This window comes from Mustela lutreola, chromosome X, assembly GCF_030435805.1.
Source record: "Mustela lutreola isolate mMusLut2 chromosome X, mMusLut2.pri, whole genome shotgun sequence".
In the NCBI taxonomy this organism is placed as follows: domain Eukaryota; kingdom Metazoa; phylum Chordata; class Mammalia; order Carnivora; family Mustelidae; genus Mustela; species Mustela lutreola.
The window spans coordinates 101,211,215-101,230,097 of NC_081308.1; the positions used below are offsets into that span (position 1 = coordinate 101,211,215).

General features: G+C 40.3%; 1 protein-coding gene across 8 annotated transcripts in view; it reads right to left on the reverse strand.

The window, feature by feature from the left end:
* Positions 1 to 1,864: 1,864 nt before the first annotated feature.
* Positions 1,865 to 18,883, reverse strand: part of KLHL13 (kelch like family member 13) — a 202,966-nt gene continuing 185,947 nt past the window's right edge. For all 8 annotated transcript variants that reach the window (XM_059157702.1, XM_059157701.1, XM_059157695.1 and 5 more), the window contains 3 exons: positions 13,875 to 14,670; positions 6,064 to 6,177; positions 1,865 to 3,517 (listed from right to left, as the gene is read on the reverse strand). In XM_059157702.1, coding sequence (XP_059013685.1) covers positions 3,030 to 3,517; positions 6,064 to 6,177; positions 13,875 to 14,670 — 1,398 coding nt within the window. In that variant the 3' untranslated portion in view covers positions 1,865 to 3,029. The remainder of the gene's footprint in view (positions 3,518 to 6,063; positions 6,178 to 13,874; positions 14,671 to 18,883) is intronic.

Below are 18,883 nucleotides of genomic sequence, written 5' to 3' on the forward strand. Positions count from 1 at the left end.
AAATTCTACAAATAGGCAAAGTAGATTTGTTTATTCGTCTTTCTCACCCTACCAGCATTGGCCAAGAAGGAAAATTATGAACCGTCTGAGAATTAATGTGTTCTAGAACTCCTTCTGCAAGGAGATCCCCGAGAACCTAAGAAAGACAAGTTTAAGAAATGTTTGCAAGGGGGGCACCTGGGTGGCTCAGTGGGTTAAGCCGCTGCCTTCGGCTCAGGTCATGATCTCAGGGTCCTGGGATCGAGTCCCACATCGGGCTCTCTGCTCAGCAGGGAGCCTGCTTCCCTCTCTCTCTCTCTCTCTCTCTGCCTGCCTCTCTGTCTACTTGTGATCTCTCTCTGTCAAATAAATAAATAAAATTAAAAAAAAAAAGAAATGTTTGCGAGGCCAACTGATGACTGGCAGGTATTTTTTATAAAGACAAATAGTTAATTCATTGTGAAGGAAAATGTGTAATCATTTATCAGCTGTAGGAACTATTTAATAATAGCACCACGTGACATTAATTGCTATTCCAAATAACACGTGGCATGGATGCAGAAATGGTAAGCTGTCAAACGAAGTTGCGTGCGCTTTGCCTCATTTCCAATAGCAAACTATGAACAGGTCACCAACCCGATTCCCTTCTTTCTGGGTACGCAGCTATCTGCAGGTTCCTTGACCCCCTCTGTGCTTGCAGATAATCCTGGGACTGATTTCCAGCTGGGAGCATGTGGGTAGATGAGATGTATGGCTCTTTCCGGCCTGACCCTTATGGGCCTCACGCCTGCCAGGCTCTATTTTTTTTTCTCTGCTGACTGACTGGAGAGGACTCCAAGGCCGAAGAGGCAACAAGGCGCAAAGACCCGTTGCTGTTCTGAGGAGAGCCACCTGCCAAGGACACCTACACTGCACTGTGACAGGACCAGGAACCTGTGCATACACACCCCCGCCTTGAGGCTGGTGTTCACCATGTGTGAAGCGCTAAGTGCACGCTGCCTCTGAACACAGGACTGAAATCACTTGACCAGTGGCTCTGGGGAAGGGTAATCTTTTTTGTTCCAAAGATTTTATTTATTTATTTGAGTGTGAGAGCGCACGCACACACATGCACAAATGGAGGGAGAGGGAGAAGCAGGCTCCCCGCTGAGCAGGACGCCCGATGCAGGGCTCCATGCCAGGACCCAGGGATCATGACCCAAGCTGAAGCCTGAAGGCTTAACATACTGAGCCACCCCGGTGCCCCAGGAGGGGTAATCTTGACGAAGGGGGTCTTTCAAATTTATATAGGGCTTCTCCCAATATTCAAGCTACCATGGATGGAAAAATTATTTTCTTCATTATGTTTGACTCAAGAGAGAGGTACTGAGATCTGCGCTCCCAATTCCTCACTGGGGAGGAAATCTGGTGACACTCTCGTTGTTTGGGAATAGCTCAATTTTTAGTTCCGACTGAGTGGGGTCATTTGCAGATAAAGGCAGGAAGATCTGGCACAAGGCCCTAACAGAACCCTCATACTACCTTTCCCCAAAACATTATTCCCTTACAATCCGAGGTCAAGAACAAATCTCTTAGGTCATTTCACAGAACCTCTTCTCACTAGACAAGATGGATCTTCTCGAAGATCAGGGAACCTTGACCTCAGAAATGTAACCTCTCTTAGCGTTTCCAATGTCTAATTCCACAGAGACAACCAGCACTGAGTTTCGACCAATGAAGTTAGGCCTGGTCAAATGATTGTATTTCCTTGAATGAAAGTCATTAGTAGTAATCCAAACCGTCTGGGGCTCTCAGTTCTGATCATTTGAATGTTGCTCACCCACCCCCTCCAAAAAAAAATTAACGCGAGTCAAATCAGACAGTAACAGGATGCCTCAGACTGAAATGACATTAAATGCTTTTTTATTGAACAAAAAGAGATAAAACATGGAAGTTGAAATCACTGAGCAAAAGCAGCTCCCCAGGGGAGGCTGCTACACTTTGTGCTAAATAACCTTATGAATTGAGAGTATACAGAACACAGATAATATGCAAGTTACCTCAACAGCAAAGGAGAAGGTGTAGATTACAGTTTCGGAAGGAAAAATTTGGTCAAGTGACAAATTTAGTTGCTCAACATTTCTAGCCCTTGTCCACCTAAATTCAGTAGGATTCTCCATGTGCGCTACTGAATTCCCATTTGAACGGAAGCTGCTTTTTGGTAGAAATTTTAAAAGATCATTCAGGTTTATTTGATGTGACATTCCATTTTTAAAATTTTGTGTCTGTTCAATGTACGTGTGTGTATGTATTTATACACACTTTAGAAACCCCGAACTCTTGTTTCTAAGCAGAGGGGTCATGCTGTTTCTTTTTATTATTATTAATATTGGTGAATTTCAGTTATTATTTCTCCTGTGTGTCTAAGAAACTTCATATGTTTTCAATGCGCCCACGCAGATAGGTGGGTTGACAGATATGTCAAAAATACTTTATGAAAAGAGGGAGGTAGCTCATGCGAGTTGGCAACCTTTTGTCTATTGTTTCCTGTTGGAGCAAGCTGCCTCCCTTCGACATCTCACAGTCAAAGATGAAAGGAAAACTTTTTACTTTGAAGCCGAGTTAGCACAGTTGTACACTTACTACAATCCACCTTCGAGTTGGTTCGCTGGGCTTTCTAATGTAAGATGACAAATACCTTACACCCAATACACAGCATCGAAAAAGTACTGAAGAAACATTTTATAGACAATATCTTGGGTTGGTTTTTTTTTTTGTGTGTGGTTTTTTTTTGTGTGTTTTTTTTTTGTTTGTTTTGTTTTGTTTTTATATGTTAAACATCAGCTTCAATGGGATACATTTCCAGAATGGTTTTGTTACCAACTTTATAAACACTCTAAGCCAAACAAACAGCACAAATAACATCACTGTTGTCTTTTTTTTTCCAATATCTGTATCAATTACTGGAGGCTAATCCTAACATACACTACTAAAGGGGCGCAAAAGAAGAGAATTCATGACACGCTGCAAAGATAGGAACACAGCATCTTAGTCGCGGGGCGGGGGTGATCTTAAGGTGCAGAAAGGGGGGACTCTCTAGAAGGTGATGGTGTGGTTTCTTCGGGCGGGAACACCGTGAGTGTACAAGCTCGGATGCCACCGAGGGACTCTGGGAGATCAAACACCTTATGCCACTCATCTTTGTCAGGGTCATATTTCTGCACTATCTCCACCATACAGCGATTATTCCAGGAATACCCACCGACCACATAGATCTTATTTTCAAAGACCGCGACCCCGACATCGCTCTGCCCCCTTAACATGGCAGCAATTGGGGTCCACTGGTCAAGGATAGGTGAGTAGTATTCACAGCTTAGGACATCATCATAATCACTTGTGCCTCGGAAGTGATTGCCACCAATGACGTAGAGCCTCTCGCCCACTGTACACATGCAGTGCAGGCCTCTGACCGTGGTCATCGGCGCCTTCTGGATCCATTTGTCGGTGTCCGGGTCAAAGCACATGAGCTCCTTTTGGAAAGTGTCATGAGTGATTCCCCCTAGAGAATGAAGGTAGGCACGAGGGTAAACAGATTATGATAGAGATGCAAAAGTAAATAAAAGGCTCTCTATCCTAGATCGTGGATGTTGAGCCAAATATTACGGACCTTAGGGCTTATTGTTAGTGTTCTTATAAATATCTGCCCTCCAGACGTACTTTCTCTGGGATTAAAAATCCAGAAGGTGGGGGCACCTGGGTGGCTCAGTGGTTTGAGCCGCTGCCTTCGGCTCAGGTCATGATCTCAGGGTCCTGGGATCGAGTCCCGCATCAGGCTCTCTGCTCAGCAGGGAGCCTGCTTCCATCTCACTCTCTCTGCCTGCCTCTCTGCCTACTTGTGATCTCTCTCTGTCAAATAAATAAATAAAATCTTAAAAAAAATTAAAAAAAAAATCCAGAAGGTAACACTTTCAGCTTCTTAGAGAACAACAACAACAACAAAAATCTAGCTTATGTTATTGCAAGGACTTTCTCAAGCAGAGAGCCGTGGAATTTAAGAGGCTTTGCTAAAGGAAGAGAGATTTGGGCCACTTTTAGAGCTGAGTCTGCCGTAAATCTCAGGTCCAAAGCATCATGCACTTCTTTAAAAAAAAAATTTATTCATTTGTCAGAGAGAGAGAGAACAGTTAAGGGGAGCGGCAAGCAGAGGGAAAAGGTGGCTTCTTGCTGAGCCAAAGAGCCTGATGTGGGAATTGATCCCAGGACTCTGTGATCATGATGTAAGCCGAACTCAGATGCTTAACTGACTGAGCCACCCGGGCACCCCCAGAATCACGTACTGCTCCTGCTTTGGGGTGGGCACACGCTGGCAGCTGAGCACTGGGCTCAGGCATCTGAATTCCAGTTGTCCATTTCCGCACTTAACCATCTAAGAATCTCTACTCCTGTTATCTCATTAGCATTGAGACTATGAAGTCAAATCAATCAAAATGCTTGGAAAAGTTGACCATATTATCCAAATGTCCCGGCATATGAGATTACTCAGCGTTGTTTGTTTTTGTCGAGTTTCTGTTGGGGGGGTGCAGGAAGGTAATGTCATCTGCTCTCAGCACGGACGAAGCTAGATGCTGAACACGTACAGAATCTATGATCATTTCTGAGAACAGTTGGTAGATCATTAGCAGTCTGCTGTTGACCCACTGAGTCCTTATCATCTACAGAGCATGTCCTGAGATCACACAGAAATCAGTCTACAAGGAAAGTACTGGACTCTATGTTCTACAGATTGGCGAGAGAGCTACACAAATTTTCAGTCATATCAATCAAAGCATTCCTATCTGGGGGCCAGTCAGCAATCACTGTTTCCTCTCTGCTCTTTACTTTTTTTTTTTTCAGTTTGAGAGTCAGCTCTGGTCCTATCCTATTCTTGGCCAGGGAGGTCATTTGTGAGATGCACGTTAGCTATGGCGAAGTGTCACGAGAACAATTTCGTGTCCTTCTCCCCAAGGATATGGAGCTCTCATTATTACGGCATAACAGCTATATACATAAAATAGGTAGAGGGTGTAAATCATTGATTAGTGGAGCATAAGATTTCCTGGATGGCTCTTTCAATAGAAGACACCCCGTAGTTGCTCATAAATTTAACTCCCCAAACCTGTCAATCACCCATTCAGGGCCTTTAGCTGATCCCTCCTGATTATAGCTTTCATAAGGCAGCGGCGTTCAGAGACCCAGACCACCACCATCACCTTAATGCTTTTGCTTTCTAATAATGTAACTGCTGGCCTGGCACCGGCAAGCTCTCAGGAGAAAAATGTGTCAAAAGTAGACTACGTCAGGGCCAGATGAGAAGAAGCGGCCTAACAAAGTAAAATGTCAATAGTGGAGGTGAAGATTACATTCAAATGAGACTCCTTTCTGCATCTGATGGGAGAATTATTTCAACACCAACAGTCTGGGAATGAAAGTTGTTACTGCAACAAATGGTAGCCATTTTAGAATCTGTTATAAGAAAAATATATGCGCATGTGGCCGACACATATATAGGTAATCAGCATGGCATCATTCACGCAAGGACACCACAGTCGAGTCCCCTGATAATGCTGAGGAAAAGGGAAACCCCTATTATTGGTGTGACCATTATTAAACACTATGTATATTATCAGGAACAAGCTTACACACAGTAGAGTTATGTGTTAAATGATGATATATTTCCTCATAGAGTTTGGCTAAATGTAAGCTCAAAATGAATTAAGTATTGCTACAGGGACTATGAATAGGGGTTGTTGGAGTACAGGGTTTATTTAGAGTGTGGGGCATGGGGACCGAAAGGCAAGCTGAAAAAGCTGAAGGCTTTCCAGTTTCTTCCAAGTTATGTATTCATAGCATGACTGGTTTGCCGCTAGTCTTATGAACTCCTAGAATACCAAAGGCATCTGTACGTAAACGCACATGTACAATATAGCTTCCCAATTATATTTTGATGATCCTTTTTTCTGGATTCTTTTTTTTTTCTGGATTATCTTTCTAATACTGTAGGTAAGATGGTGCCACAGTTAAAAGGGTATGTATTATATTAATCACATCTGTGTTATAATGGTTTACCTGAAATATACATGACTCCTCCATACACAGTTCCAGCATGGCCATAGTGGGGTTCACTCATTTTGGCAACATAGGTCCACTCATTTGTTCTTGGATTGTAACACTCCACTGTGGCTATTGTTTAAAAAAAAGAAAAAAAAACAGACAAGAAAATAATTTATAATTTCAAATTTAGCAATGAGCTATTTTTCCCTTTAGGTAAAAGAATAATATTTAAACAATGAAACCCTATATATAACAGATATGAGATACTCTTTGGGAGGTCTCTTTTTTCACTTATTGAGATTATATTACTAAGATGAACCATTAATACACTTAACATTAGACTAGAGGCTTATGTGATAATCTAACACATCTCCGTTACTGCAGAAGTTGCCAGGATTTCTTTTCTTCTAGTATCTTGTTACATCTTTGTAATTTGACATTCCTCCCATTTCCTTGTTCTAAGTATGTGGGAAGATGAGGGTGCCTGGGTGGCTCAGTTGGTTAAGTATCTGCCTGAAGCTCACGTCATGGTCCTGGGGCCTTGAGATGGAGTCCCGTCATTGGACTCCCTGCTCAGCGGGGAGTCTGCTTCTCCCTCCCCCCGGCTCGTGCTCTCTCTTGCTCTCATAAAAATAAATAAACCAAATCTTCAAAAATGATAAATATGTGGGAAGTTGAGAAAATCATAAGGAAGAAGAAAAGTCAGTTCTGATCCACCACCTAGGAAACTAAGGTTCATCGACAGGAAGCACAATCTGAGGTTGAGAATGAATGTCTGTACGTACACGCACCACCCGGCGTATGTTCTGGCTGCCTCTTGCTTTATTTCACATCCGGACTACACAATAGACATTGGCAATAATTCTACATTTCTACATTAAGGCCAATATCACTGTAGCCAGTCATGCTCCTACTAGAAGATGACTGGTAGCATAGTATGACAGGAAGATTTCTAATAGGGGCACTTCCTTTCAGTAATAGATTTATCATCTTTAATAGAAAGTATTTTGGAGAAGTGACCTCAACCTATTTAAATATCACTCTGTTATAAACTCAAGAATAAAACGACGGATAGAAAACTTAATCCTTTTTGAAGAGGCAGAAAGAAATAGGGCTGTTCTGAGTACTCTGGTCAAAGACACAAAGTCTTGGGGCACCTGGCAGGCTCAATCAGAAGAGTGTGTGCATCTTGACCTTGGGGTTGTGAGTTCGAGCCCCACGTGGAATGTAGAGATAACTTAAATAAATTAAACTTTGAAGAAGAAACAAACAAAAACCCCATACAAAGTCTAGGTAGACTTGAAAATTTTATACTATTGGCAACCTGATTTTTTGTCTCCCCTAACCCTGCCTTTTTCTTAGGAATAGAACCACGACACTGCACACAGAAGCGCCCTGCTAGACTCAACATTCAAGTTCCCTTGAACCTGGAGTTGACCAAATGATGTAGTTTTAGGCGATGGAACAGAAGCAGAAATCTACTGAGTGGGGCCATCTGATCAAGCCACTGGAATGCCTAACGGATGAATCATCCCTTGAACAAGATTTCTGATTTAAAAAAAATAATAATAACATGAGAATGAGAGATGCATTTTCTACTCTATTCAGTAATTTCATTTCTGCACCAAATTGACTATGTGGAGCACTTATTTCTCGCCTAACAGCTCCTACATTATACCACTTCTCATATCCCTTCACTGATTGCCTTTTGCACTGGCTTGAGCTTTACATTTTCGGGCTCATCTCAAAGGCTTTTCCTGTTCTCATTTTGATCTACTTTGTTGGTTTTGTTCATTGCTTTAGGCCTGGATTCTAACCAACTCTATTTCTTCTTCTTCTTTTTTCCCCCTCCCAATTCTATTTCTTCTAAATCCTTCCATTAAGTAGCCAGATCCTGCAAAATCTTTCCCCCGAACAAGAGCTATTGTCACAATTCATGGCAAGCTGAAACGGATTGATACCGGTTTGGGCCATTTGTAGTCACTGGGCGTCTTTTCTAATGTTCGTTTCCATTTGCCTTGAGCACGACTTTCACTTAATTGACAAGCACAATCCTACTGGACATACATTATTATCTCTCTCTCTCTCTCCCCCACTTATAGAGGATCTAGTATATTGATTGGTACTTGGCATCAGCAAAGTAATTAATGGTAGGGTTTTAGCTGATAAAAAAAAAAGTAGTCTAATCACACATCCTATCAGTGAAAGGGTTTTAAAAGACTTCCAGAGATCATCTTTTCCACGTCTCTGATGGCAAAGACAGGTTTTACTATAGTTCTGTGCTTTCCTTAATGGAAAAATTCTGCTTTGAACTTTGAAATTTCTAGAGTGTCACAGTCTCTCCTTATGTCTAATTCAATCTATTCTGATGGAGTTTCCATTAGTTTCCTCCTATTTCTTTTGGAGTGGAGCTAGCACTTGAATAGCTATTCACTCTTTATGATTATTAAAATTTTCCCATGTAGAAAGATAATGCTGTTCTTCTGTCAGTGAATTAATTGCATTTTTTTCCCTAATAGGGGTTATAAGAATCCATCTATATTTTCTCATACAGGAGTAACCTAAGTGTAAGACGGCTATTAACCACCAATAATATAGAAACTATGTAGTAGTTCATCATCCCTCAACTTTTCTTCTTCGAGCTGTATCATTCATATCCTTCAGCTTTTCCTATCATTAAATATCTACTCTCAACCTCTAGATTGTCTCCATCAAGTACTGTTGTTCTAAGTCAAATCAAGAGTATTTAGTTTTTGGGGGCACCTGGGTGGTGCAGTGGGTTAAAGCCTCTGCCTTCGGCTCAGGTCATGATCCCGGGACCCTGGGATCGAGCCCCGCATGGGGCTCTCTGCTCGGCGGGGAGCCTGCTTCCTCCTCTCTCTGACTCCCTCTCTGCCTACTTGTGATCTCTGTCTGTCAAGTAAATAAATAAAAATTAAAAAAAAAAAGAGTATTTAGTTTTAAAATAGAACACATCTGATTAAAAGTATATACACACACAAGTCCTTATTTTCCATAAGGAAAATGGGCTATAGGCTTGTGTCCAAAACCTTGAGAGGGGAAGGGGGCAAGGGATAATGCAAGGGACAAGACAGTGCTTTTGTCATAGTCTATGAGAGGTAGGAATGGCAATGAATTAATTAGAAAAGTCTAGAAGAAGGTTGGGCAAATTACAGCCCATCAGCCAAATCCAGCATGCTATCTGCTTTCTGTATGGCCCACAAGATAAACATGTGAATGCCTTTTTTAAAAAAGATTTTATTTATTTATTTCAGAGAGAGAGAGAGAGATCACAAGCAGGCAGAAAGGCAGGCAGAGAGAGAGAGAGAGGGAAGCAGGCAGAGAGAGAGAAGGAAGCAGGCTCCCCGCTGAGCAGAGAGCCCGATGTGGGGTTTGATCCCAGGACCCTGAGATCATGACCTGAGCTGAAGGCAGAGGCTTAACCCACTGAGCCACCCAGGCGCCCCAAACATGTGAATGGCTTTTTACCTTTTTTAAAGAGTTGGGGGAAAAAATCAAAGGAAAAATGTTTTGTGACTTATGAAAATCATGTGGAATTCAAATGCTGGTTTTCCTATAGAAAGCTTTATTGGAACACAGCCTCACCCGTTTGTTTATAAACCATCAGTGGCTGTTTTTGCAATATGACAGCAGAGGCAATTCGCTGTGACAAGATCCTATGGCCTATGACGCTGAAAATATGGACTTTCTGGCCCTTTACAGAATTTCACTGACCCTTATTCTAGAAAGTCACCTTCAGTGACGTGCAATTTCAGTTAGAGACCCTCTCCAATTTGAGAATTACATGCAGGTTGCTTCGTTCACACCAATCATGAAAGATTTGTAGTTGCTCAGGTGATTCTACTAGAGTCCAGAATTGGTCCCAAGAGATGTTGTGGGGCTTACTTATTTTTTTTTTGAGAGTAGGCAAGGGATGAACCCTGAATCACCACTGGAACCACTGGTGCTTAATGAAGAAAACTGCAAATCCATTAAAGGATATGGGGCAGTTGATAACTTTCAGTCATTTTACTGCACATTTATTTGAAAAAGAAAAACTAACACGTTTTTCTGTAAGTTACTTCATTATCCGAAAGCTTGACTTATTAATAGTTAACAGAAATGAAAGCTATCTGGGCTGTCATATTTCTCTTCCATATAGAAAACCTCAATGGAAGATCAATTTCTTAAATGACAGAAGTTTGAAAGATGCCAGGAATAACGGACTCCTCTTCCACTGAAGTGACAGCTCCTCTAAGCTTCATGTAGTTTCCGACTGTACCTGGTGTCAAAGGAAAGCAGCATTTCTAAGGAATTCTACTGCAGCAATATACCAGGCTCACACAAACATTGATAGGATCTTTTTGATGTACTATGGGCATAGGTCCATCCATACACACTCCAAGAAGGGCTGTTAAAAGACCAACTGCATTAAAACGATCTAAAACGTCTTGCAAATACTGCCACTCTTTTCTTTTCAGAATTACGTCTAGGAGATGGTCATTGCATACACGCAGAATAAATAACATACTGGTACTAAATGAACCTAACTAATTTTTTTAAGAGAAGATTTTACTTTTAAGTAATCTCTACACCCAATGTAGGGCTTGAATTTATAACCCCAAGATCAAGAGTTACATCTTCTACCAACTGAGCCGGTCAGGGGCCCTGAATTGTTAAACTGTTAAATGAGTCTCCCATTGATTCCCATTTGCCTGCCACCTCTTCACCTCCATTCTTTATTTACAGATAATAATACGGCAGAGTAATCAGTTAAGATGGGAATGTGAAGTTAATATAACAGATGTTCTTTTTTTAAATATTCTTTTTAAAAAATATATTTTATTTATTGGACAGAGAGAGACACAGCGAGAGAGGGAACACAAGCAGGGGGAGTGGGAGAGGGAGAAGCAGGCTTCCCACCGAGCGGAGAGCCCGATGCGGGCCTTGATCCCAGGACCCTGGGACCATGACCTGAGCCGAAGGCAGACACTCAACGACTGAGCCACCCGGGTGCCCCTATAACAGATGTTCTTGTGTGTGTGGAGGGCGTTCCCATAAAAAAAAAAATTATGGAGCAGGAGAAACGTTAAAAACCCAGCCTCTGGCTGGAACATTAAGAAATATAAGCAAGAGTCTTTTTAGGACCTAAATCTGCTATTCAACGAAAACCATGGGTCCGAGAAAACTGGAAAGGGCAAGAGACACCTATACAAAGAGAAACATTATTGATAAAGAGAATTCAGAAGAATTCAACAGCACAGAATGTGAGGAGACTGTTTTAAAACAATCTACTTCTTGCTCCCAAGTACGTCTAAAATAGGAGAAAGGCAAAGGAGGTGGGGTGGCCTGATTTCACTGCACTTAAGCCAATCAACTCATTTTCTAAAAACAAATAAACAAACAAATGCTTCCAATATATTTTAACTTAAAATATTTACTACAGACTGGCTTTTGCTGGGTATACTGATTTTAAGGCAAACAGTCATTTTCTACAAAAGCATACTTTCTTGTAGATGACAGGAGGTAATTTCAAAGGGAAAGAAATGTCATTGGCCTTTAAATGGAATCAGAGTTGTTTCTTGGTATTGAGGGCTTGTGTCTCTATTACAACCATCTATGTATTTGTGAAACATGCAGTTTACAAATTGAGATAAAAATGGGCCTCTATTTACCATCTGGAGGGGTAATCATTTTTGAGACTATGTAAGTCATTATCCTTAGGTTTAAACTCTGGGAGATTGTGATGGTAAAACCTAAATAGAATGAAATAGTTATTATGAATTAGGACGGGCTCATGAGAAACATGCTTCTCTTGTTCCTTTTAACGCAGAAGGCTATTTTTAATAAGAGATAGAGGGTGTGATTTCTGAAGGTCATAAGCGAGGAAGGCAGCCGCCTGCCCAACGGGGTTGTCTCCTTCTTGTTCCCAAATGAGTCGACCATGGCAAGAGCTCAGCAAAAGAAAGCCTCTAGCTTCTTGGTTTTATGTAATGACCGTCCTTGGCCTGAAGATGACAGATTCGCAGAAGAATAAGGCCTCGCTCCACCTATTAATTAGAGGGGATAACATCGCTACGCAAGCACCGACTGAGAAACTGGAGCTCTTTCTCCTGAGGAAAGCAGGTCTGAAATGGCCACTCACGGCCAGGACTGACCACCTACCATTTTGTAAACCTGAAGAGATGATCTCCTACGAGTGGTTTTCCTAAGAAAGAGCCAAATCCCTAGTTACAGTTTCTGAATACTTCCAGACATCCCCTAATTTAAAATGGTATCACAACATGAAAATCATGTGTGTGGGTCGAGCGAGGAAACCTGAAATGACAATTCGACGCTAAGGGCACTGGTGCCTCAGATGCTCTGAACAGCCTGATTATTACAATAGATCGTGCAATTTGTGTGGTTCGTGAGGATGACCCTGAGTCCAACCATTTCGAAGGCCCAGTCTTAGGAAAAATACTACTATGACAATAAAGGGGAAAAAAATTGCAGGTAGGAGAGATTAGTAACATTAAGATGCCCCTAACAAGAAAGGGCTTGATCAGGTGGAGAGCGTTAGAGCTGAGAGCAGTTCTTTTTGCCTCCAATAAATAGCTTATTCTTAAACCATTAAGCTACCAAGAAAAAGATCCTGATAATTACTCTCAATTTATCCAGAGCCAAGGCCAATATTTTCCACGTCCCCACTATTACAGAGCCCGGAATACTGGTCAACTACGAGGACTCTATTAATCGCAGAATGAAAGAGTGGTGAAAAAAAGAGGCCAAACGATGATGGTAATGACAGAAATGGAAGGCGTGACAGAAAATGCGGTCTTCCGGACTTCTTTTTGGACAGCTATCTTATTCCAATTTCATCTAAAATAACAAAATTAGAGTTCATTTATGTAGCCAAAGTACTGCTCTATGTTAACTGCACTTGAGACCAATCTTTGATTAGGGAGACAAAAAAACGGCCATCTAATAAAGCTTACCAGAGCAGTTTACGGTGAAGAAAATTGTTCAGTATTTCACTGAGAGAATGATTTTTTTTAAGATTTTATTTTTCATTTATTTATTTGAGAGAGAGAGAGAGCAAGAATGTGTGAGTTGGGGGGGACAGCGGAAGAACAGAGAGAGAGGGACAAGCAGACTCCGTGATGAGCATGAAGCCTGACCTAGGACCCGATCTTGTGACCTGGAGATCATGACCTGAGCTGAAATCAAGAGTCAGACGCTTAACCGACTGAGCCACCCGGACACCCCAAGAGAGAATGATTTTTAAAACTAATACTCACAGATCACATTACTCATGGTAAATACATTTGGGATAATAATTGAACTTTGTACATTTAATCGACAAAGAAAATTATCTTTCTATGTGGTCTAGGTTCTAGGATAGGGTAAAAGATTATGTAAAAGAAGAAATGATAACAGTCCTCTGTAAGGAAGGATTTTAACCTGTACAGTAAAATATTATGTGGGCTTTTAAAAATGGAAAATAAGGAAACATGCCAGACTTCTGTCCAAGATTCTATTAGAATTTAAATGAGCAGAGTATACTTTGTAGTTACACTGTCAAGATGAAAGCCATACACACTGCCAAATAAAATATTCTGCAACATACTGATGTATTCCTAAGATATCATTTGTACCCTCGCCAAAAATATAAATCTGGATTAGGCATACGGATTGTCTCTGATATTTCCTGAACAGAACAGTTTAAATGAAACCCTAGCTACATTTTTGTCTTTAATTTTCCAGAGCTGCTTATTTTATGGTTTAATGAGAATTTGGGGGTAAAGAAATTAGCCTCTCTGTTTAACATAAATGCACACACTTACGCAGTTCACCAGCTGCATTTCGCCCACCGACTGCGTACAGATATCCTTTGAGGGCACTTAGGTGGAAAAAGGTGCGCTTTTCATTTAAAGATGCGACCTGCATCCATTTATTGTAGCGAGGATCAAATCTGAAGACCGTATCGACTGCCGTTTTTCCTTTTGTGTCATAATTGCTCTGTCCGCCGACGACATAGAGGAAATTTCCAATGACAGCAATGCCATGCTGGTACCGTGGGGCATCCATGGGGGCTAACGATTTCCATTCATGGGCCTTTTCATCATACATGCGCAATTCCTTGCTGACAACCAGCTGCTGCCTCAGAACTCCTCCGAGTGTGACCAAATGAGTGGTGTCAGAGCGAATGGCAGTCCTGTCTGACTGCATCACTGGCTGCATGTATGGCATCATTTGGTAATTGCTGGCTTCCAAAAGGAGATTCACACAGGTATTGTCAGTTCTCATGAAATCCACGGTTTGCACATAATTGATGAGCTCCTGCGGTGTCATCAGTGGAAATCGTATGTTCTTCATTAATTTGGCAGCAAAGTCCATCCGAGGCTCTTCTAGGCGTAGCCAGCGACAGGTAGCCTTAAAGAGCTCAAGTTCAGTGCAGTGCTTAAGGCTATTACTGGAAAGCACAAAGGCAAGACGCTCAAAAGGGAGCTTCAAGAACTCCCCAGTGCTCAGCAATGCGGGAAAATTCTTCAAGACAAAACTGTTGACATATTTATCCACTTCTGTCAGATTGTAGGTGTTGGCAATCCGACCAACTTCGACACAATTGTCTAAAGTGACCTATTAAACCAATAAGAAAAATTAAAATGCTACCAAGTTCATGACACTCCCAGTCTGGATAACATAAATACCTGTTCTAGAAGAAGAGTAAACTAAGCTTTTTACTGTCCATATAGATGCCAATCAAAATTCTTATCTAAATACATTAATAATCTAAAGAGAATTCACAAACCACCTTTATCTAGTCCCATAGAAGGGTAACTAAAAGAAAATTATCTACATCACATCAACAAGAGAAAGGATAAAAACTCTGTAATCCTTTCAACAGATGTAGAAAAAAGCATCTGACAAAGTATAACATCCATTCCTGATAAAAACCCTCAACAAAGTATCTTTAGAGGGAACAGACCTCAGGCATAATAAAGGCCATATATGAAAAACCCACAGCTAACAACACACTCAATGGGGAAAAATGGAGAGCTTCTCCTCTGAGATCAAGAACAAGACAAGGATGTCTATTCTCACCACTTTTATTCAACATGGTAATTGAAGTCCTAGCCACAGCAATCAGACAAGAAAAAGAAATAAAAGACATCCAAACTGGCAAGGAAGAAGTAAAACTATCAATATATGCAGGTGATGTGATATTACATATAGAAAACCCCAAAGACTCTACCAAAAAACTACTAGCACTGATAAATGAACTCAGTAAGGTCACAGGATACAAAATCAATAAATGGAATCTCATCGCATTTCTATATACTAACAATGAAGTAGCAAAATAAGAAATTAAGAAAATCTCATTTACAATTATACCAAAAATGATAGAATATCTAGAAATAAACCTAACCAAGGAGGTAAAAGACCTGTACTCTGAAAACTATAAAACATTGGTGACAAAAAATTGAAGATGACATAAACAAATGGAAAGATATTCCATGTTCATGGACTGCAAGAATAAATATTGTTAAAAAGGCCATACTACCCAAAGCAATCTACACATTTACCAAAAACCCTATCAAAATACCAATAGCATTTTTCACAGAACTAAAACAATCCTAAAATTTGTATGGAACCACAAAAGACCCTGAATAGCCAAAGCAATCTTGAAAAAGAAAAGCAAAGCTGGAGGTATCACAAGTCCAGACTTCAAGTTATATTACAAAGCTGTAGTAATCAACGCAGTATGGTACTGGCACAAAAAGAGATACATAGTTCAAGAGAACATTAGAGAAAACCCAGAAATAAACCCATGATTATATAGTCTATTAATCCTTGACAAAGGAACAAGAACATGCAGTGGGAAAATGACAGTCTCTTCAACAAATGGTGTAGGGAGAACTGGAAAGCTGCATGCAAAAGAATGAAACTAGACCACTTTCATACACCAGACACAAAAGTAAACTAAAAATGGATTAAAGGCCTAAAAGTGAGACCTGAAATCATACAAATTCTAGAAAGAGAGCACAGGCAGTAGTTTCTCTGACATCAAATGTAGCAACATTTTTCTAGAGATATCTCCTGAGGCAAGGGAAAACACAAGCAAAAAATAAACTATTGGGACTATGTCAAAATAAAAACTCCTGCACAGCAAAGGAAATAGTCAACAAAACAAAAAGACAACCTCAGAATGGGAGAAGATGTTTGCAAATAACATATCCAAAAAAGCATTAGTATCCAAAATATATAGTAATTTATTCAACATGACACCAAGAAGACACAATAATCTGATTATAATATGGGCAGGGCAGAAGACAGGAACAGACATTTCTCTAGATAAGGCACTCAGATGGCCAAAAGACACATGAAAAGATGCTCAGCATCATGAATCATCAGGGAAATGCAAATCAAAAATCACCATGAGACATCACCTCACACCTGTCAGAATGGGCTAAAATCAAAAGCAGGAGAAATAAGTGTTGGCAAGGACATGGGGTAAAAAGGAACACTCATGCACTGTGGGTGGGAATGCAAATTGGTGTAGCCACTGTGGAAAACAGTATGGAGTTCCTCAGAAAAGTAAAAACAGAACTGTCTTATGATCCAGTAATTGCACTACTGGGTATTTACCCAAGAAATACAAAAAATACCAGCTTGAAAGGATACATGCACCCCTATGTTTATTGCACCATTATTTACAATAGCCAAACTATGGAAGGAGCCCAAGTGTCTGCCGATAGATGAACAGATAAAGATGTGGTACACACACACACAGAGGAATATTATTCAGTCATAAAAATGAATGGAATTTTGCCATTTGCAACAGCATGGATGGATCTAAAGTGTATAATGGCAAGCGAAGTAAGTCAGAGAAAGACAAATACCATACGATTTCACTTATATGTGGAATTTAAGAAAGAAAACAAGTGAACAAAGAAAAAAGAGACAAAACAAAAAAACAGATTCTTAACTACAGAGAACAAACAGATGGTTACCAGGAGGGAGGTGGCTGGGAGAATGGGGGAAACAGGTGAAGGGGATTAAGAGTATACTTATCTTGATGAGCACTGAGTAATGTATAGAATTCATGACTCAGTATATTCTACACCTGAAACTTACATAACACTTATGTTAACTATATTGGAATTAAAATTAAAAAAATATAAGTGGACAACAAATATTTACTGAATATTGAAGAACTTAAAAAGTATCAAAATCAGTAATCAGAAGTTACCCTAAGAAACAATGTTGTAACTTGATTATGGCCAAAATAATTCCTTTTCTCTTCTTGAAAAATGTATGTTCCCTCTCAAAAAAAAATAGTAAATGAAATTCTGGTTAGATGGAAATTTTGGAAAAACAGAGGATTATTCTATTGTGGTTCACCTTAATCCACTTCTCAGTCATGATTCTTGAAAGGTACATTGCTAGCAGAACGGCAAACAGAAAACCTCTTATACGGGATCTCTAGATCACTCTTTCATGTAAACAGTCATAGTTCATTACTGTAATGCATTTTGATTCCTTCAAAAGTTATTGTTTCCAATGAAGGGAGTTTAATAAGGCAATTATTCCTAGGGTGGAGTTATTTTCACATTATTGATGTGGCAATACAAGGAAAGGAATCACTTCCGTGAGGATTGGAACAGGTGTATCTCCACCAAACTTAACTCATGGCACAGTTCATTTCTGGCGTCTATGATGATGGCTTGCCACAGTTTCCCTTGGCCATTCTCCTACTCCCAGCAAAACTAGCTCTGCCTGGAGTCAAAATGAGCCTAGAAAAGTCTCCCCTGCACAGAGGACAATGCAGCAAAAATGGAAAATAGGAAAAGAGGACCAGTGATGGAGAGGCCCTTTCTTTCTGATGCTTTCATGACTGGTCAAAAGTAAAAACAGGAAAATCATATCAGCAAATATTATGTGAGGCACAACTCATGGAAGCAGGGCTACCATACAAGTACCTGTGTGTATACAAACACACGAGCAGGTCACAGGCAAAGGACTCAACTCTTTTCTCTTAATTTTCTCAGTGTGTGTGTTCACATATGTCACGAAAACTTCACGGACGCAACTGAATCGTTAACAGGTTGGCCGGTGATTAAGAGAAAAACTGGCTACTCCTTCTATTATCCTTTTATTTAAAAGCTGAAATGAGACTAAAATAATTACTCCTCCGCATAAAATATCAGCCCAGGTAAGACAGATCATCACTGAACGCTCTAAGGTCACGGCACACACACACAAGGCTATTTTCATAGATTGATTACTCAGGAAGAATTTGAACAATTTTAAGCATCTGATCTGCTTTATGGGAACTGCCAAAAAATTTTAATTGCTTTGTATCCTTAACAGCTATATATTAAAAAGCCAGCCAAAACAGAACTGCAACACAAAGGAAGTAGGAAAAATAAATGAATTTAGGAGACTTTTGAAATACACAGTTTCACTCCGTTCAGTACCTTGCTTTTCCAATGCAGTTTAATAAAAAAAAATACATTTCAATCCAATTTTAGGCGTGGCACATTGGCGTCTCATAAAAGTTTGCATCGTATAAATGAGGTTACAGTCCATCCCCAGGTGCCCAAATCACCTCAGGTGGCAGGAATTAGTGACTTTCTGAAGCACTGAAGATGGAGCCTTTCCCCCAGAACAAGGGTAATTTGCACTTTGGAACCCACTGACTAGTACGAATCAGCAAAAGCTGATGAGAACACAAAAATAATTATTCCCAGGTATGCAGATTCTCACCATTAGGGATATGATTTCCAATAAAAAACACAAAAAATAGGAACTTCAAATAGGCAAAATGATACCGTCAGTCGCTGGTCAC